The sequence below is a fragment of the Pelophylax lessonae genome (genome assembly GCF_965119305.1).
Source record: "Pelophylax lessonae genome assembly, chromosome: 1".
Taxonomy (NCBI): Eukaryota; Metazoa; Chordata; class Amphibia; order Anura; family Ranidae; genus Pelophylax; species Pelophylax lessonae.
In genome coordinates, this window is record NC_138768.1 from 78,321,965 (window position 1) to 78,343,302 (window position 21,338).

At 41.9% G+C, this 21,338-nt stretch overlaps 1 protein-coding gene across 1 annotated transcript in view; it reads left to right on the forward strand.

Annotated features, from left to right (window-relative positions):
* The first annotated feature begins 548 nt into the window (after nucleotides 1–548).
* SLC1A3 (solute carrier family 1 member 3) overlaps nucleotides 549–21,338 on the forward strand; it is a 119,118-nt gene continuing 98,328 nt past the window's right edge. Inside the window, exons 1-2 of the mRNA XM_082261326.1 lie at nucleotides 549–681; nucleotides 20,150–20,421. Of these exons, the coding sequence (XP_082117452.1) occupies nucleotides 20,241–20,421 (181 nt within the window). The 5' untranslated portion in view covers nucleotides 549–681; nucleotides 20,150–20,240. The remainder of the gene's footprint in view (nucleotides 682–20,149; nucleotides 20,422–21,338) is intronic.

Below are 21,338 nucleotides of genomic sequence, written 5' to 3' on the forward strand. Positions count from 1 at the left end.
CTCTTGCAGTGTGGGCTGCCCTGAAAGCGATAGTCTTTTAGTTGACAGGAGTTAGCCTTTAAGATCTGTTCATTGTTGTCCAAATGAATGACCTGGTCAATAGCCAGACCATTATATTCAAGAATATTCTTGAAAGGTAAAAAAAAAAAAAAAAACAGACTGTGCATTCTATACATAAAACTGGTTTCAAATTGCAACGCAACTGAAGTTGCATTCATTTACTTCTAACTTTGCATACTCATGTGGTTCAGATTTCCTTGTAAAGGGCGTTTTTTTTTCTTCTTTTTTTTCTAGAATCTGTGCAATAAGACCAAAGACTATTCTAAGAAGATCCTGAATTTTGGTAAATACTTCTAGGCTGAGGGTTTGGCATTCCATGTAAAGTATATTTGACAAAGCATGAAAGAGGTCTAAAAAGAAAAAAAAAAAGCAAGGATACCAAAGCTGATCAATATTCAAGAAGCAGAGTGCCTATTCTACCAGCTAGAACTTTTCACTCCCTCTCCCTCTCCCTCTCCCTCTCTCTCTCTCTCTCTCTCCTATCTCTCTCTCTCTCCCTGGTCTCCTCCCCTTTCCTTAAGTCATACAGTCACAGTAGTTTGCAGGGGAACACATGCTCACAAGTTCAGTCTGTCTTCTGGGTCTCCTCTGGGCTCCTGTACTCATCTCCTCCCCACTAAGGTAAGTCATTCTTCATCTCTCATCAGCTTTGTAGAGGGACATGAGAGTGATCTGTGGATAAGGACTTGGATGTCATGCATTCCCTTGTGGAAGTGTTACATAAAAAGCAGTTCTATAGATCCCACATTCCAGCTGGCTGCTGCAGGACTGGAACACTTTGTATCCATTTTTGTGTCCTAATTACTTGGTTGTCATTTTTTGTTTTGTTTGTTTTGGGTTTTTTTTTTTTCTCTTTAGCAAACACTAGTTCTTTCATTGATAGGAATGGCTGGAGCTGCTGCTATTTATTATCCAAAACTTGTTAGAATTGTGAACATTCCAAAAGTTTGTTCTCAAAATCTGCTTCTCATTCCCAGTAATCTTTTCTTTATTGCTGATGAGTGATGCTGATGGAGAAGCAACTTTGGAGCTGATAACGTTGATCGCACACATGACCTTTAAATCTCAAGTTAGCGATTTCACCTTAAATACCCAAATCAGGTTCTGGGGAAGTTGGAGCAGACAGGTCACTTTAGTAAATCAGCCCTATAGAGCATTGCTAAGGCATTGGAAGCATTTGCAATACTAAAAGTTCTGTGCATCTATGGGGTTCATTTACTAAAGGAAAATAAACTGTGCACTTTGCTATTGCAATTGCACTCTGCAAGGGAATTTGCTTCAGATCTCAGTGAATGAGGGGAAGCTCTGCTGACTTTCATCATCTAAACATGTGCAAGCAAAAATGTTTTTATTTTCCTTGTGTGTGATTGGGTATTCATTGCAAAGTTAAGCTTCACCTCATTTACTAAGCTTTGGAGCAAATTCCCTTGCAGAATGCAAAGTGCACAGTCTATTTGCCTTTAGTAAATCAATCAATGTTGTTTGTTAATTTAAACATCCAATCAGGTGCAGAAAAATGTAAACTACTGAAACGCCCCCTGCCGGGTTAAAACAAATCAGGTTCACTTTAAAACTTTGGGAAATCCTAGCCTGAAGACGCAGTTCTCTATGAAGTTAGGACACAATGATTTTTTTATCACTAATTCAAAGCAAGTGAGCAAACATGGATTGACCCCGGTGCTATTTAATAAAGCCTTACCCATATTTGTGAATTCCTCCTTCAGCTCAGGCATTGCAAACCATGAAAATGAGCTGTGTTTATATAAGAACATTATAGGATTAGGCTGTGGACAGAGGTAAAAGCTTGAAAAGGAAAATGCACATACAAACATGTTTATTATTTTATTACAGGTATCTATATAGCATAAACAATCTATTTATTACAGGTACTTATATAGCATTGTGGTTCACATATACAGAGTTGTATAAAGTACTCGAAACCCATACTTGAGTAGAAGTGGAAGTGCTCGATCAAAAAGTGACTTGAGTAGAAGTGGAAGTGCTCGATCAAAAAGTGACTTGAGTAGAAGTACTAAAGTATTCAACATTTTTTGTACTTAAGTATTGCAAGTCGTTTTTTTAAAAAAAATTTGCTACTCAAGTACTGAAAGTAAAAGTACAAGTACTGTGTTATGTAGTTATTCAAGAAAGAAGTCAAAAGTTTGAACATCATATTGTTTTTTATTATTTCAAATGCAGCTTTTATTTATACATACAGTAGCTTTTATTTTCGTATGCGCTGATAATACACATGTTTTGAGCTTCATGAAACCTGCCATCTACTGTTCTGGCAGTGGTAATTTTTATAATTGTAACGAGTAACTATGCAGCACAAAAAAAAAATATCGGAGTAGAAGTATTGAAATCATTGAAAAAATGTAGTGAAGTAAAAGTGGAAGTAGGAGAAAAAAATTCTACTCTAGGAAAGTACAGATACCGCCTTTCGGTACTTAAGTACAGTAGTGAAGTAGTTCTACTTAGTTACTATACATCTCTGCACATATATATTGTACATTTGCATCAGTCCTTGCCCTCAAGGAGCTTACAATCTAATGTCCTTTACTCACATTCATATACTGTATACACGTATTAGGGCCAATTTACCTACTAGTATGTCTTTGGAGTGTGGGAGGATCGGACACAGGGACAGGAGAACATGTAAACTCTGTGCAGGTAGTGCCGCGGTTGGAATTGGAACCGACAACCCTAGTGCTGCTAGGTGGAAGTGCTAACCACTTAGGCACCATGCTACCCATTTACTGAAAGCTTTACATATATTGCACATTCACATCAGTTCCTGCCTTCAAGGAGCTTATAACCTAAGGTCCCTATCTCATATGCATACACATACTAGGATCAATTTAGACAATTCGCCAACTGAAGCGGTTTTATACCCAAAAACAAAACTATATTATATTGCAGCTTACCAAATCCTAGAGGAGGCGGCTGCATTAGTTTTCTATATCTATGCTTTTTTTTCTTTTACGATTACCTGTTGATCTGATCAGTAAGTCAGTTTTTTCAACTTCTTTTAACAGACCAAGATGTCTAGCAAAAGTGGCAGTTAGAGGGTTAAGACAAACCAATTAACACTGATGGGGGTGTTCATTCATTAATGTAAGGCCCCTTTCACACTTGTGCGACTTTAAAGTCGTGCAATTTTGCTGCCGTGATTTTACAGCGAATTTGACGCGATTTTGATGCGATTTTGACTGGGCTTGAAGCAATGCCTATGTCTTCGGACCTCAAAATGCATTAAAATCGGGCCAAAGTAGTGCAGGGACTACTTTAAAGTCGGTGCAACTTCAAGTCACACAGATATGAACGGTACTCATTGGAAGTAATGGAGATTGACTTGTCATGCGATTTTGCAGTCCCAAATCGCAGGACAAGTTGCACAAGTGTGAAAGGGGCCTAAACCTTTATCCCAAAAGGGAAAAAAATGTTGCTGTAGCTGCTTATAAGTGTTAGCTTTATTTGTTAGTAAAGTTTATCTAAGATTGTTTTCACAGTTCTCCATTGAAAAAAACATACATTGTCCCATACGCAGTTTTTAATGTGTTTCTTATGCACTTATGGTGCTTTTTCTGGTTGCCTGACTCCCAGCAGACACCTGTGAAACATGGACATAAGATTTAAAAAATAAACCAAAAATGCACTCCCAGTGTGTTTTTGATTTGTTCTTGATGCATTTTTGATGCATTTTGTGATGCATTTTATATTCATTTCAATGGGGAGCTGTGTTTTGGCATGGTTTTGAATAGCAGGACTTTTTAAAAATGCAGCTGAAATGCACCTGACGGGTGTGAAAATGTCCAAAGCAATAAAAGGAATACATTTTCCTCCTTTTTTTATAGCTGAAAAACTGATCAAAAATGAATTAGTGTGAAAGGGTCCCAAATCCATTAGATTGACAATACTGCTGTCCAAAGATGTCTTTGAACCTCCTGTGGAGTGGAGACACCCTAGAAAGGAAGTGTGTTATTGGCCAGATCAACAGGTGAAATAAAGGAGAAAAATGCCTAAAAAAGAAAACAAATACAACCACCACATTTAAAGTGGAAATCCAAGTTTGATCTAACTAAGCTTAAAAATGCTCCCACCCACCACCTCCTTCTAAATCGTATTCTAATTACTCTGTAGAAGGAGGATGCTTATATTTATTTATTCTTAGACTGGTCAATTCTAGTCATGTGATCTCCCCAGCTGCCAGCTTCAGGGGAGAGCACGGACAATGGCTGTAATGTCTGGGCGGTGACGTCACCCATAGACTTACTATGGGGCATCCGTAGTCGGCTGCCCTTCCTCTCCCCTGATGCCGGCCTCTGGGAGCCGATCCTGTTACTGGACTGGAGTGCCCTGAGAATAGGTAAGTATATGAATCTCCCTTTCACAGGGTTGTTAGAAGAGGATTTTGAAGGGGGGTAGGAGAACATTTAAGCTTAGTTAGATTTATCCTGGACTTCCACGTTGAAGTTTGCAATATATTACATTTTCATTTTTAATACTGTTTTAAACAGCTAGCCTGCTTTTGAATATCCCACACAAGCACAAGAAGAACATGCAAACTTCATGCAGGTTGCATCATGGTTGGAATTCATCTAAGTGATGCAAGGCAGACGGACTAACCACTATTATAGGCAAGGCAAAGAGCAATGAGTAAAGGACAGCTTGACATAACAACCCAATTGAGTTTTCACTGATCTCTCTTTTGGAAAATGAATTCTAGTCGGTTGTTTTGAGTTGTTGTACTATGCATGTGACCATTGCTGTTAGCACTACATAAGGATCATTCAGGGGAACCGTGAGCTGCATTTTGCTGGTGCACATCATGGCTCTGCACTTATTGGGTAAATATGTCTAAGGATCTCGATGGATGAATGGAGCTGTAATTCAGACACAGTGGAAATTAGTACGGCCATAATCATCAACTTATCTTGTTTCCAATTAGCATGATTACATTTATAATTATTACATAATTACATTTATTACTATGACTATGACTATGACATCTGCCTAATTTATAAGAGATATTGCCCTTTGGTTATAGTCACTGCACATTCCAGCTATTTTATTAAATAAGCCCAAGGGTAAATGTAAATACTCCAAGTGTATAATCAGTATAGTTGTTACATTCATGGAAAAACAACTTGGCAGGTTTTGCAACTGTATCCGAATGTAGATTTTGATTGATGTTTTATCAGTTTTGAATTGTTGCATAACAAGTCTACAGTGAGGTCACACAGTACTGAACATTAAAGCTGAACACCACATAAATATAAAAGACCTGCATTGGGGTTGATTTACTAAAGGCAAATAGACTGTGCTGTGTGCACTTTACAAGTGCAGTTGCACTCATTTACTTACACTTAGTAAATGTAATGTGGTAAAGTTCTCTTTGTATAAAATACCCAATCAGGTGCCAGAAAAAAAAAAAGCATTAAAAATTTGTAGTCACAGACTAGGGGGGAGAGACAAGACCTGTAAAGGTGGTCATTCATGGATTGAAATTCAGCCAGTTCAGCATGGTCCAGCCAAATTTTGATCCATGAGTGGCCACTGTGGTTGAATGTTGAATTCTGTTCAACTGCCCTGTCTGCTAAACCCCGCTCGATCAGTGCTGCAGGCAATAGGCTGCAGTGCTGATTTGTATATTCTGACAGCAGGGGAGCAGCCCGCTCTCAGAATACAACAGTGCAGCAGTTTCTCCTATCCACCTCAAATGTGTGGCTGGGGGAAAGCAATTCCATTTTTTTTTCCGATCAGCCCCCTGACTGAACAAAAAAAAGGAACTTTGTATGGCCAGCTTAAAGTGGTTGTAAACCCACTTTGTTGACATTTACCTATAGGTAAGCCTATATTAAGGCTTACCTATAGGTGCTGTAAATATCTCCTATAGGAGATATTTACCATGCATGCAGCCAATGATGTCATCGGCACGTGCGCTCTGAAGGAACGGCCACCCGTGCCGTTCCTTCAGAGCCCAGTGCTATGAATGGCGGCTCCCGCGCGCATGCGCGGAGTTGATGTAATAGCGCCTCCGGCCACTCAGATGGCCGGAGGACGCGAACAAGGAAGCAGGGCGGCCGGACATGTCGGCTGCCCTGTCGCTGAGCGGGCGGCACTGCGAGGGCTTCGTTTTAAGGTAAGTATTTCATAATGAGCTAGTATGCAATGCATACTAGCTCATTATGCCTTTGTCTTTACAGGTTTTTTTTTTAGGGTTTACTTTCTTTTTAAACTGATTGTAAACAATCACTTTGTAAGCCCCCGTTCACACTGGGGCGACCTGTCAGGCGACCTGGTCACCTGACAGGTCGCCGTAGGTCGCCTCGCATAGAGAAGCTGTGGACCCGTTCTAATAGGAGCGACACAAGTCGCTCCGACTTAGAAAAAGGGTCCGGAGCTTCTTTGGGGCGACCCGGAGCGACCTGCATAGACTTCAATGTTATGAAGTCCGTGCCGGCCGCTCCGAGGTCGCGGTGCGAGCAGCGCGCCTCGACCTGTGAGGTCGCCCTGGGAAGTAGCGTCGCCCCAGTGTGAACGGGGCCTTAAACAACCCATTCAGTTTAAAATAGAAATTGAGTTAAAATATTTGTGTATAGATGTAAAAACAATACATCATACATCCCTTTTTACCTTTTTTTTTTTTTTTTTATAAGTAATCACAGATCCTCTATTCTCAGCTGCATAGGAGCTGGGGGAGGAGAAACAGCATTGCACTGAGCTTCCCAGTGAATGGCTGTGCCGCAGTGGCGTGTCAGGACAAGTCTGATTATTGGAGCAGAGCACACTGAGTTCCCAGCATAGCTAGGGAACTGAGAACTGACCACGGTGTGCTCTCCTGATTAATGTGGTCAGTTTTTATTAGGAAAGCAGAGGGACTGGCATAAAGGAAGCAATACAAAGAGAACAGGAGACTTTCTCATACAAGTATATGGTACAGCAGGCACATATCAGGAATATGTTGTGAATAAGTGGGGTAGCAAAGGCCTTGTTACGTACCTGCAGCAGAAAAAAAAAATAGTCTCCTATCTTGCTAGATAGGGCTATGTTGTGTGGGAGAGCTGTGTAAATCTCAGGACTGAATGGACAGAAATACAACTAAAGCAGCTCTCAAACATGTATTTAATCTGTGTATTTAGCTGATTGTGTGGTGTTCATCTTTAAACCTTTAGGAATTTACTGCTTATGAGAACAACTTTGACAGATGCAATGTCACAGAGAAAGAATCTTAGAGTGAAAGGAACACAGCATTAAATTCTATGTAAAGGGGATATATTGGATTTCCAGTTGCTACTCAGTGTTGTATGTTACGTAATCTAATATTTAAAGTTGAATATTGAATAAAACTCGTAGCATTGCTAACGTGTATGTGTTTTCAAGAAACTAACAATCTGAAAAATAGGACATACAATACACTACAAATGGAGAATATTAGGAAACAAATATTTGAGTTCAGTCACCTCCAGCTATTTACCTAATGTCAATGGCAGTTGAATTTATGACACTTTGCTGACTGATGGTAGTTGAAAGATCTTGTGTATAGGAAAGAAGGAAAAGTTTAACTAATGATTGTAAATATTTCATTATTTAGAAATAAAAGAAGTTTAAAAATGAGGGTTGGAAAATGTTTAATTGGAAGAGATTAGACCACCCAGTTGGAATTTCTTGCTTTGCTACCTATATGCATGTCTTATCAAAGATCAGAGCAATGGCATGGGTTGGAAAATCCAATCACTTTTGCTGATTGTGTGGTGTATAAAGCTATTGTTTGTTTCTGATAACTTTTTAAATAAAAAAGTTGGTACTGAAAGTAGATTGATGCATTCAGTTTTACCATTTGTGTTGCATTGAATGAACATTTAGATACCTGATTGATTAAAATGATTGGATTGGATGGTTGCATGAATATCGAAAGATATTAGTTTTCATTTAAACAGTGCAATTTCTATGACAGCAATTTCAAACAGGCTGAACAGGTGAAGACATTTAGGTAGGTAATGTTGCTTTATGGCACATTTTTAATGGAAATGTCGAACTCCAGCCAAAATCAACATTTTATATTAATAATTTCCAGTGCTAAGACTTACACGTCTGGCTGGAGTGCAGCTCTTATAGCGAGTCGCTTAATCTGTAGCTTATCCATTGAGAAAATGTCTTGAAGTCTTATCACTAGATGCAAGGCATTCCGTGAATGGAGGAGGTGCAAATAAACATCACAATCTTCCCTCTTCCAATCACAGAGCGCTGTGCATTTTGTCCAAAGAATGCAATATGTTTTTTCAATGGATGAGCTGCAAAACTAGTGGCCTGCTGCAAGACCTATACCAAAATCAATCAGAGCTGAACGTTCAAGACTTACTATACTGTGTAGGTTCAATGGCTCACACTTCATTCCTGCTAATTTATTTTTACACTGCACATGTCAAAGTACCTCCAACATTCTAGGTGTTCATAGAGATGCACCTAATATGGGGCATTATGATGGCAATGATGTCAGTGCAGTGCTGGGATCCTGTTTAGGTTTAGCTACATGTACGCTTGTAGTTTGTAGATTTCGTGTGTTTTTGTGAGTTTCAAACAGATGCCTCAAACATAACTCCAGGTTATATAGGTAGAACCAGTGGTGTATTTAGGTTTTGTGCTGCCCTAGGCCTGACTAAGCTTGTGCACCCCCTAATTTAAATATGACCCACCCCTTCCTGTAAAGGCCACACCCTTCCTGTTTATGCCCCGCCTTGACATCTGTACACCGCAGACCACAACCACAGTCTATTGGCACTTTTCCACTGCAAGTATCGGCTCGTACCGGCTCGGCTCTACTCGGCCCTGCTTGGCCCGGTTTGCTTTTCCACTGCTGGTACCGCATGGTATAGTGTCGGAACGGTTTGGTACGGTACGGTATAGGTTTGCTTTTCCACTAAAGTAGTACTAAAGTTAAGTGGGTGGGATAACAACGGGGTGGGTGGGATTCTCTGACCAATCAGTGGCTAGTAGTGACTGCATGCAAAGGATTGTGGGATATGGTACCAGTTTGGTACCTGTTTGAACCACAATCGAGTAGGTACTGTTTTTTCAGAGCCGTACCGTACCGTTCGGTTCCATGCAGTGGAAAAGCAAACCTATACCGTACCGTACTGAACCGTTCCGACACTATACCATGCGGTACCAGCAGTGGAAAAGCACAAAAGCGTGCCGAACCATTACGGTTCCATGCAGTGGAAAAGCACCTTATCTGTGCCAATCAGCATAACCTTATCAGTTCCCATAAGTTCAGCCTCATCAGTGGCCATCAGTACAGCCCCATCAGTGGCCACCAGTGTAGACTATCAGTGCCCATTAGTGCAGCCTATCATACCGGCAGGTAGCAGTGTGACTACTTTATGGGGGTGCCAGACTGATTTGCCTCCTGGACCCTGCCCTCTGGCTCAATTCGACCCATAATACTGGCACTAAACTAAAAGTGTAGCACAGGTCGGCGGGGACCCTTTGCGTGCGGGACCCGGAGGGGGCTGTATTTTTCATGCAGTGTGCAGCTTGTATGCTGCCCCCCTGCAAAGTGCCGGCCTAGGCCAAGATACAGCACTGGGTAGAACTTCTATCTAATTTCTATTGCTATGGGAGCATTGTTTATGTCTTCATTGGGAAGACCTCCCCTCACTTCCTCTTATGGTGACACCAGAACAAGAAGCGAAAATGTGCAGGTGTCACCAGAACAGCCAAAAATGGTAAAAGTTAAAATATGTTCCCACTTCTCATAACTCCAGTATGTAAATTACTGTTTCTGTTGCCCTTATAGAGATATCTTAATCTCTTCCTGTTTTTTTGACACTCTATTACTGGGAAAGAAAGTGAGGGTAAATCACATCAATGGGGACCTACAAGAAAACCCTGAGACTATATACCTGCCTTTCACAACTAGGATTTCACCAGCAATTACTAGGGATTCCTTTAGCAGTGAGAAGTATAACAAGGTATACCTTTTATTAACCATGGTAAGTATTCATCTTTGCCACTGACCACCATTATAAGGGGGCATCTATCCTACCTACCACTATTGTATGGGGAAACATTTTGTTAATGATATCCACAGTTGAGGGGCACTTTCATGCTGACCACCCATGTAAGTGGTCCTTTTATCCTGACAACCAAAGTAAAGGGACACACTATTGACCACCAATGAAGGACCATTTTTTGCACTTACCACCTCTATTAAGGGACATTACATATGGCCTTTATTAATAATGATGTTATTATTATTTGTTCCATATCTTGATCTTTCTTGAAAGTAAACTCGTGTAGTATAGGTGGTTTTTTAAAAAATTATCTGCTCTAGTTGTCCAATATAGGCACACCACATAGCTTATTCCTTTTTATATCTACAGCTTGCTGATTATGCTAATGCACCATGAGCATGGCAGCCATCAGAAGTTTTGTGGCCCCTTACACAACTTTAGGCCTGGGCCCCCCGGGCCTGGCCTCTTATATCAGAGTTTACCCATTTTATTAGGGTTCCCAAAGTTCCCCTCATTTTATCAGTGTCCCCAGAGTCATCCCCCCTTACATCACGGTCCCAAGAGTCCCCTCTTTTTAAATCTGGGTCCCCAGAGTTCCCCTTTTTCATCAGGGTCCCCAGAGTTCCCCCTCCTTAAATTAGGATCCCCAGAGTTCGCCATTACATCAGAGACCCCACTTTCATTAGGCTCCCCAAAGTCTCCCCTTACCTTAGGATCCCACAGTCCCCCCTTACATGATGGTCCCTAGAGCCCATTCCATTTCAGTAGGGTCCCCAAAGTTAGAAGGGAGGAGCAGAGTGGGGTAAAGAGAGTGAAGACGTTTAAGAGAATAGTTGGGGTAGTGGAAGGGGAGGAGGGAGCATTGTGAAGACCCCAGCTTACATTAGGATCCGTTCCTTCTCATTGCAGAAGTCGGCTACAGGAGAGGTGGAAGCTAGAAGGCTGAGCACTGGGACCAGATAAGCTTGGAGGAGGAATTTCCTCCTCCTCTGAATGCTGGGGCCTGGGAAGGGGCAAGCATGTGATTGGTTGCTAGGACATAGATGGTCCTAGCAACCAAACGCTAGCACCAAGAACAGCAAGTGGCAGCGGTGGTGGATGCTGTCATCCGCCGTACATTCAGATACAGCTCAGGCTGTGGCAGCAGAGACACTGACTGGGTATTTGGGCAGGATGCTCTGGGGGTGTTTGGGCCCAGCAACAACTGGTTGGTTAGGGCCTGGGCCCCTCAGGATGCCAGGGCCCCCTACATGTGTATGGGCTGTCCACCCCCCAATGGCAGCCTTGACCATGAAGTGTAGATATAATCATTTTCAAAATAATTTTAGCAGGGGTTCCCGAAGACCAAAAATTATTAAGAGTTCCTCCATAGTGAAAAAGGTTTGAAAGGCTGATCTATACAAAATTTAATTTTCTTTAACATAAATTTCCAGCTTGGTTGACTGTAGAGGTTGTATTTGTGCCTGCATGACTTTGGTGGGTGCATTCAATTGAAAGCCACTCTGTAAATCTCTGCATTAATCAGGGCTATACGAAAATAAAACATAATTCAATAAGAATCAGTTGCTTTGCTTTAGACTCTGGAGGCAGAATAATTAAAATTTCTAAATAAATAATCTATTAAAACGTTTGTAAAGTCTTCTAATATTATGCAAATTATCTTATCTCTTGAACCAAACAAAAAATAACTTGTTGTCTGAGCCCACACTAAGCCATGCTGTGTTTCAGTCCACCCCTACCATTGACAGTAATCATGTGCTGAGAAGGAGATAGGGCTATTCACAACTCCTAGATTTTTAGTCTTTCCACATGAGAATGACTGTTTTAGGCACATTAAATAGATTTTTGTTGGCACAGGAGGGACTATTGATCTGAAGGTATATTGACACTAGGTGGCTTATTTACTAAAGGAATGTTCACTTTGAAAGGGAGTTTTCACTTATCTCTGTGAATTTGGTGAAATTTTAAATTAATACCCAATCACAAGCAAGGAAATAAAAAATAAAATTAAAAAAACAGCATTTTTGATAGCATATGATTGGATGGTGTAAGTCAGCAGAGCGTCACCTTATTCGGTAAGCTCTGTTGAAATTTGATTGCAAAGTGAAAATTCCCTTGCAAAGTGAAAAGTCTAGTAAATCAACACCCAATGTCTTGAGCTCATATGTAAAATAATGCTTAGTGCAGTTTTTACTACATAAGTTGCTGGAAACAAAATGCAGTTTCTGTACCAGTCATGCCTTTAGATAGTCAGCCCATCAGTATTTTCTATATACTTTTGTTTTTCTTCAAATTGAACTCTAAATTACTATGGAGTTAAATACTTATTTTTGAACCATAGCAACTTGAACAGTAACCCATAGCAACCAATAGGATGTTACCTTTTAAAAGTCAGAATCAATAAGGTAATTATTGCTTGGGTGCCAGGCTGGGTTCACACTGATGCGAATTGGATGCATGTTTCCCTGCATCCAATTTGCATGACAGGAGACTGTGACGGCTGTCAATGGAGCCGGTTCATACACCTCCGGGGTGGCTGCAGAGCGCACTCGTAAAGTGCATCTTTACCTCCATTTTATGTGCGAATTCAGACAAAAATTCGGACCAGATTCGTACCTGAAACGGTGAACAGAGACGCACCAGACCCCAGGCATGAACCCGTGGCCGCATCAGTGTGAACTCAGTCTTATGCATTGAGTCAAATATTAAGGCGGGTACATATATTAGATTGCTTTAGGAAGGGCACAGATGAAGAGAAGTTCGGCCAGTTCAGCAGGGACCGGCCTAATTTGGATCTGTGTGTGGCCTTCCCTGTTTGATAGAAGTCAATCTTTTTCTGTTTCATGAACATGCTGGAAAGCTTTAATCAGACAGTACCACTGTCAGAATACAATGTCCCAGCAGGTGGAAATCCTCCATCCACCATGCTTGTGTGGATGGGGGGGAATGCATCCGTCTATACCCAGCCTTACACCATAAGGAACATTGCATATGTTGTATCAGTATTTGAAATATAGTAGAAGGATTTTCTGTGCACAGGTTTTTATTGGATGAAAGGCTAATGTTTGCAACCTCCGGAAAGTTCCCTCTATATGCGTGACCAGTTAAGCGCTGTCTGTTCTCCAAACTGATTGCACAGTCGCCCCCTTTAGAAACAATGTAGGGTTAATAGCCCTGCAGTGTATGCGATGACCACCCATAAGCTGAAGCTTTGAGGAGAAGACGATAGCACTGGAGCCAGCTGGAATGGGAGTAGGGTAAGTAATAGAGCCTTTTTCTACTCCCTAGACATAGCATTAATGCTTGTGGTGGGGGATGGGACAATGTATGGGTATTTTTGTGTTTCAGCTCTTGGTTCAGTTGGAACTGGAGATAGAGGGGGGGAACTATTCTTCCGCTGTCAGCATCTTTCTTGCACATACCCAAGGTGGCCAATGATGGTACAACACCTGTACCTGTGTGGTGAAGTTGCACTATTCTGGCACTGATCTTCACTTTGCTCCACTGAGGGCTTACTTTACATTGTGCATGAGCAGCGTTAGCATTTTTAAAATTTTAATCGGAAACAAATAAAAATGCATTTTTTTACAAAAGTTTTGGTCATTTTCATTTATAGCGCAAAAAAATGTAAAACCTAGTGATGATTGAATACCACCAAAAGAAAGCTCTCTTTGTGTGGAAAAAAAGACAAAAATGTTATATGGGTACAGTGTAGCATGACTGAGTAATTGTCATTCAAAATGTAAGAGCACTGAAAGCTGAAAATTTGTCTGGTTAGGAAGGGGGTATTAGTGTCCAGTGGGCAAGTGGTTAAAAAGTGTTAGAGATAGATAGATAGATAGATAGATAGATAGATAGATAGATAGATAGATAGATAGATAGATAGATAGATAGATAGATAGATAGATAGATAGATAGATAGATAGATAGATAGATAGATAGATAGATAGTAGTGTTGCATGATTCTGGATAAAATGAGAATCACAATTTTTTGCTTAGGATGAAGATCACGATTCTTGGTGTAACATCATCTTTCACATTACACAAAAAAATTGGGCTAACTTTACTGTTTTTTGTTTTTTTTTATTCATTGAAGTGTATTCTTTCCTCAAAAAATTATTTTGAAAGACCACTGCGCAAAATATTGCAACGACCGTCATTTTATTCTCTAGGGTCTCTGCTAAAAATAGATATATAATGTCTGGGGGTTCTAATAATTTCCTAGCAAAAAACACAGATTTTTAGACCCCATGCACACAGGGCTTTTTTGCAGCTGCTGTTAGGAGCGTCAGACGTTTTTTATTTTGCAGCTTAAAAACGCCCCTCCATGTTATTCTATGGCCTCATGCACACCCAGGCTTTTAGGAGCTCCAAGTGGCATAGGCGTTTTTAAGCTGTAAAAAAAAACCCAGGGCCAGTGCGTTCAGGAGCAGCAGCGTTAAGCTGTAAAAACGTCCGACGCTGCTAAACGCGGCTTAATGCTGTATAGCGGCTTTTAGCAGCATCAGGCGTTTTTTAAAATGTGAAAAATGAAAAATGTGATTGATCACAAATAGAAGAGGGTTGTATTTATTTAAAAACGCTGCTAAGCGCCGACGTGCCTAAACGCGCATTGACGCCAATGGGAAATGCTGCTAAAGGCGCGTTTTTGATGCCGCTTTTTCCTGACGTCAGAAATAGCTTTGCAGCTCATTTTTTTCTGACGCCCTGTGTGCATGGGGCCTAACTTGTAAGCAACAAATGTCAGAAAAAGGCTTAGGGCACTTTCACACAGGCAGACCGTTCAGATCCGCCTGTCAGTTTTTTTGGCGGATCTGAACGGTCCTCCCATGCATCTCTATGGGGCATCAGATGTCAGCAGAGACATGTCTGCTGACATCCGATCTGATTTATTAAATCTAGACGGATGGAAACCCTATTTCCATCCGTCCAGTGGATCGGATAGAATCGGATGAGAATGGACAGACGGTCCGTTCCCATCCGATTCCCCCATAGAGATGCATGGGGACCTAACAGCTATGTCTCCGCACACAGCATGGAGACACAGCTGTCATCCAGCTCAGCTGAGAAAATGTCTGGTGGACTCCCGGTGTAAGGGCCCTTAGTCTTTAAGGCTCCATGTACACGGGACGTTGTAAATGGCCGTTTAGGAGCAGTTGGGCGTTTTTTTCAGCAGCCCCTGAACCCACCTGCATTATATCTTATCTGTCCATGTACACAGGTTCGTTTACAGTCATTTGCAGGCAGTTGAGTTCAGGGACGTTTTTGGAACGCAATTATTTGCGTTCGAACGCGTGTTTCCCAGTGTTTCAAACGCAAAAATGGGACCGAACATGACCGAACGTGATGAAGTACGTTCAGCCACGTTATACATTTTTTTTTTCTTCCATTCAAAATCAGTAGTTCCCTATGGGAGCCTATTGATTTGAATGGTAGGCGCACCGCAAGTCGGATCAGGATGATCAGGATCAGCGACTTGCGCTGAGAGAATCTTGAGGGGGAACTCCACGCCGAAAATGGGAAAAAACTGCGTGGGCCCCCCCCCCAGGTTCCAAACCAGGCCCTTCGGGTCTGGTATGGAATTTGAGGGTAGACCCGCACTGAAAAAAACAGCATGGGGTCCCCCCCAAAATCCCTACCAGACCCTTATCCGAGCATACCAGACCCTTATCTGAGCATGCAGCCCAGTAGGGCAGGAAGGAGGAGGGGACGAGCGAGCGGCCCCACCCCCCCTGGACCATACCAGGCCACATGCCCTCAACATGGGGGGGTGTTGGTGCTTTGGGGCAGGGGGAGCTCTGCACCCCCACCTCAAAGCACCTTGCCCCCATGTTGATGGGGAAAGGGCCTCATCCCCACAACCCTGGCCAGTGGTTGTGGGGGTCTGCAGGCAGGGGGCTTCTCGGTATCTGGAAGCCCCCTTTAACTAAATTTTTAAGGCTGCCTTTTTTTTTTTTTTTTTTTTGATAGCTGTCAGCTGTAAGCTGAACGGCTCTACACTGAATCATGGAAATGCCCGCATAAGATCACGAGGAGGTTGAATAGAGATCGCAATTTTTTAACAATTAATCGTGCGGCTCTAACTGATTGATTGATTGCTTGATTGATTGATTGATTGGCCCATGCAGTACATAGTTTTGAGTAATTTGAAGAGGATTGTACACAGATTGTACAAACAGGTTATTATATGTGTGACCAGTTTTAGGGTTTTAATAAATGACCACATCTTTCTGCTGACATTTGGGAAACCTACAGGGTGATAAGTGCCTCCCATTTTAAGCCATGCACTTCACACACAAAATAAAGACAAAAACATTACCCGCTTGTTGAAATTTCACTGTGCAGTGGGGTTAAACTTTTAGTGTTCTCATTAAGAAAAGAGAAGGGATCACTCCAACATCTCTCATACAGCATCGCTGACTGACAACAGCTCGGTGTACGGGCTGATTGAGACACAGAAAGCTGCTACAAGTATGTGCACCTACTGCACTTACCCTTATTACCACTCAGCAGCTTTTTTTTTCTTAAAGTGGCACAAAGCTTGAGTGCTTGTCAACTCTCTTTTCCCAGATTATGCTATTAATTATTCAAAATGAACTTATTATCTTTATAAAAAAATTCCAGACAGTGAGAGATTCATGCATGTGTTTTACTTTTTCACATTAGTAGACTGTTTTGTTCTTTGTGTAGAGATACATATTATAGTCTTTATAAGCTTTTTATATTGTACATGTAAATAGTAATTCAAGCATTGTCATATTCCTTACATCCAGTAAATTAACTTTAACAAGCCCACACTGACCCCTGTAGCTGCAGGCACTGTGGAGAAATTCATCCTCAAAGTGCATGGCAGAAACAAAGCACTAAGGTTGTTCAGGTCCTTTTTTGGAAAGCCCTGCTCCATCTTCTTCCCCCAATAAAAGCAACTTCTCTAAGTGTACATTAGAAATTAAAAGGTTGGAAGACAGCTAAGTCCCTGCTGGTAGAGGAAAGAGATAGGGTGAGATAATGCACTGAGGCAGCCACTTGAAGGACTTCAGTTACTCTGCTGTGAGTCTTGAATATTAATTGCACCACAGTGCATGCAGCTATTTTATAAGCAGCAGCTTGCAATACCTATATCATAGCTACAGGTTCACTTTTACAGCTAATAATAATTTCAGCATATGTTAATGTTTTAAAATCCTCCTTCTTGTACAGTTTCTAAATGTATGTGTACATAGAGGCAGCCGCCATATTTGCTAAATGCATATGCTTCCTTCTTTGTAAGGCTGCACTGGATGGTGGTTGTCTTTTGCTCTGGAGCTATTTGTATAACACTGGACAGCAGAAAATTGGAGTTGTCTCCTATAGTGAACAGTCAGTATGCTTATTTATTTCTCCCAGAGAACAAAAGATGCAACTTGACTGGTCCCTTCCACTTTTTCTTCCTGCTTTCTTTTTCTGATTTTTACAAATCTCCCCTATATAAGACTGATTGAAAACAACAGAATCTTTATGCAACCAACCTATCTGATCAAATCTAAGCAGTGTTGTATCAGGGATGATGACCACAATACTAAATATAAAGGGGGTGCCATAAGATTCATGTCCAGGAGATACCCAAAAATTACAAAAAAGATTAAAATTGAATTGTTATAGTATTGTTGATTACCAGATTGGTTTTCTCATTTGTTCTCTTCTTATAGGGCAGGGCAACAGATTCACTTAAAAGTTAAACTCCAGGTTTGAACACAAAAATACCCTTGCAGCGGATCCCCATGCCACCCCCTACCACTGCAATGGTTAGTTGCTTGTTAAGTTTAGGAGGTAGAGTAATAGGGTCTATGACCCAATTTTTCGCATTGGCAGGTTCCCTCCATCTGTGTGACTGGTCCACTTATGTCTCTCCTCCAGCCAGCAGTCACATGGGGGGTTTATTTACTAAAGCTAAAGAGTGCAAAATCAGGCTCACTTCTGCATAAAAAACAATCAGCTTCTAGGTTTTATTACCAAAGCTTAAGGCTCGGGTCACACTATTGCGATGCGGGAAGGCTGCGAATTCGCAGCCTTTTCCCGCATCGCACACGCACCCCCGGCAGTTCACACTGCCATATGCGATACGCTGGGGGTGTCAATGTAATCTTAACGACACCCCCAGTTTGATCGCATATCGCAGTGCGATCGTGCAGTTCGCACAGGATGGGATCGCACAAGTGTGAACCGCTGTGCGATCCGATCCTGATGCGGCTGCAAAAATGCCTCCTGTGCGTGTTTGCACCGGGTGCGATGCGAATTTAGCCATACAAACTGTATGGCTAAACTCGCACCGCACAGCTGATCGCATGTAATGTCGGAGCAGTGCGCTCCGACATTACATGCGAACCCGGCACTCGCATGAGTGTGAACCGGGTCTGAAGGGGAAGTCCATCGTAACACTAAAATCGCTACATTTACAGGCATCTAAGACTAACTATCATCATCCACGATCTAAGAATAACCTATCTAGCCCTGTAAACAAGAAATCGCTATACATACCTTTTTTGAAGCCGATCCGGTCGGGTCTCCAGATGTGGAAGCTTTGCAGAGGACACAGCCAACAACAGCTTTGAAATCAATGGGAATTGACGTCACCCACAGAGTTACTATTGGGCTTCCGTTGTTGGCTGCTTTCTCTGCTCCCGCCTCCACAGTGAAGCTGCCACTGACCGCTCAGCATGGGACCAGATCAGCTTCAGAAAAGGTAGGTATACTGATTTCTTCTTTAAAGGACTAGATAGGTTAGTTTTAGATCATGGAAGCCTGTAGATGTAGCAATTTAAGGCCTGGTTCACACCTATGCAGGTTGCAGGTTTTGCGTTTTTCAATACACGTTTTTGATCCATCGAAGTCTATGGAACCAAAAACCAGAAAAAAGTCCCTAGTCCTTTCCATAAAATTCACAGATGTGAACGTGACCCATAGGAAACCATGTTAAATGGACTGTAGTGTGTTTCTGCAAAACTGAAAACGCAGTAAAAAATGAATAGATGTGAACCAGGCCTTAATGTTGCGGTGGACTTTCCCCTTTTTGAACAAGCTAAGGTTAGAAGCTGATTGGTTTCTATGCAGAAGTGAAACTGATTTTGCACTCTCCAGCTTTAGTAAATAAACCCCATGCTGACATCATTTAATTACAATGCAGGACCAGTAGCACTGCATTGTATGTGAGGACAGCAAGGGACCACCCACAGCCAGGAGATTTGAAGAGAAGAGGAGAGTGCTGAAGCCTGCTGAAGCAAGGTATAAGCTAAGTTACGTCTCCCTATTTTTCTACCTCCTTGACCTAATGAGTATTTAAAGCGGTTGTAAACCCGAGAAAAAAAAACCTGCAAGACAAAGGCATAATGAGCTAGTATGCATCGCATACTAGCTCATTATGTATTACTTACCTTAGAACGAAGCCCCGACATGAACCCCCGGACATCGCTGCGGGCGCTGCCATGATCCCTCGGCGTCTCTTCCGGCTCCGGCGCTGTGATTGGCCGGAGCCGCGATGACGTCACTCCCGCGCATGTGCGCGGGAGTGATTTTCCGGCAAGCTCCCGGCAAGGAAAACTAAAGGTCCCCCCGGACCTTCAGAGCGCATGTGCTGCTCGTGTGGGTGGCTGCATGCACTGCAAATATCTCCTAAACCGTGCCGGTTTAGGAGATATTTATTGTACCTACAGGTAAGCCTTATTATAGGCTTACCTGTAGGTAAAAGTGTCAAAAAGCGGGATACTACCGCTTTAACCCTTGCAGTGTGTAGGGCAGGTCATTTTTGTGTAATTCCCAGGGTTGGGTTTAAAGGAAGAACAACAAATCCTCATGTAAATCCAAAGTCTAGTTTACGGTAATACTTGCCTCACTTTTTAAAGGTTTTTTTTTTTGTTAATTCATAATGCAATGCAGTTTATTCCTTTATTGTGCATGATATGTAATGTTTCCTCCTTCAATGAGATGTGTGTGAATACTACTATCAGTCATCCCTAGTAGACGTAAACGAGCTGATTTTTTCTTTCTTTTTTATTTGGATTTTCATAATAGTTTATTCACATCTTATGTTACAGTTTGGCTGCGGCTGACCTGCCGTGTTTGATCATCCATTCGAAGTTTCTGCTTCCATTGAACTGAGAGTGGAGGCATCTTTATTTGGCAAAGATGACTAAAAGCAACGGGGAAGACCCAAGAACTGGAAACAGGATGGAACGTTTCCAGCAAGGTGTACGCCAACGCTCTCTGATGGCCAAGAAGAAGATGCAAAACATAACCAAGGATGATGTCAAGGGCTTCCTACGACGGAATGGCTTTGTGCTTTTTACTGTCATTGCTGTTGTGGTTGGTAAGTACTCTTCTTAGTGATTTTTTTTGTTGTTATGTTTTATGTGATGTTACCTGAGCGAAGGTGGTACATTAAGATTTTCCAGACAGAGTAACAGGTTCTTTGATAGTCTATTCTCTTTCATTGACGATACCTTTCTTCACCTCATTCATCCGCCATTGTTGGGTATAGAGGAGCATGGGCCCCTCTCTTTTTGCTCCCACAATGCATTGCTCAACACTAAAGCGGCCAAATGTCAGAGGCCCTAGCCCTGTAACGTTAGACAGGGCTTTTTACTCAGAACTTCGGCAGGTAAATAGGTCACCAGGGGAGCTAAGAGATGGTAAATATCAGTAGCAAAAGAGGTAGACTATCAAGAGAACCTGTTACTTTATTCTGAATGGGCAGTGACTTTAAGTGTTTTTCACACCAGTGACTTAGGAGCCACATATAGAAATGTATTCGTCTTGACTGCAATACTTGATGATACCCACCACGAATAGCTCTTGATATGGCAGCCATGGCTCAACCACTCGCTGCTATCATTACAAACTGCTCACTTTTTTCAACTTTAATTCCACTGCCTTAACCCCATTGCCTTGGGGATTCTCCTTTTCCTCTCCCTACTGCTTACTTATATCCCACCCAATAGGTCCTTCCCTCTCCCTCCCCCCGGTTCCCTTCTTTTCCCAGGAGTCTGTAGGGTTCTCTCATTCTCTCTTTTCCTTCTCTTCATTTTTCTTGCTTGCTAAATGCTAAATTCCCATCATGATCCCCCTTTTTTTCCTCTCTTTATTTTCTCCTTTTATTTCTTGTCCTTCATCCCACATTTTTTTCTTTCTCCTCTCCCTTCCAATACTCCTCTTATATCTAAAGTCCCTAAAATAGGCTTATTCTAGGTGTTTTTCTAATGGCTTCTAAGTGGATTCATGACACAC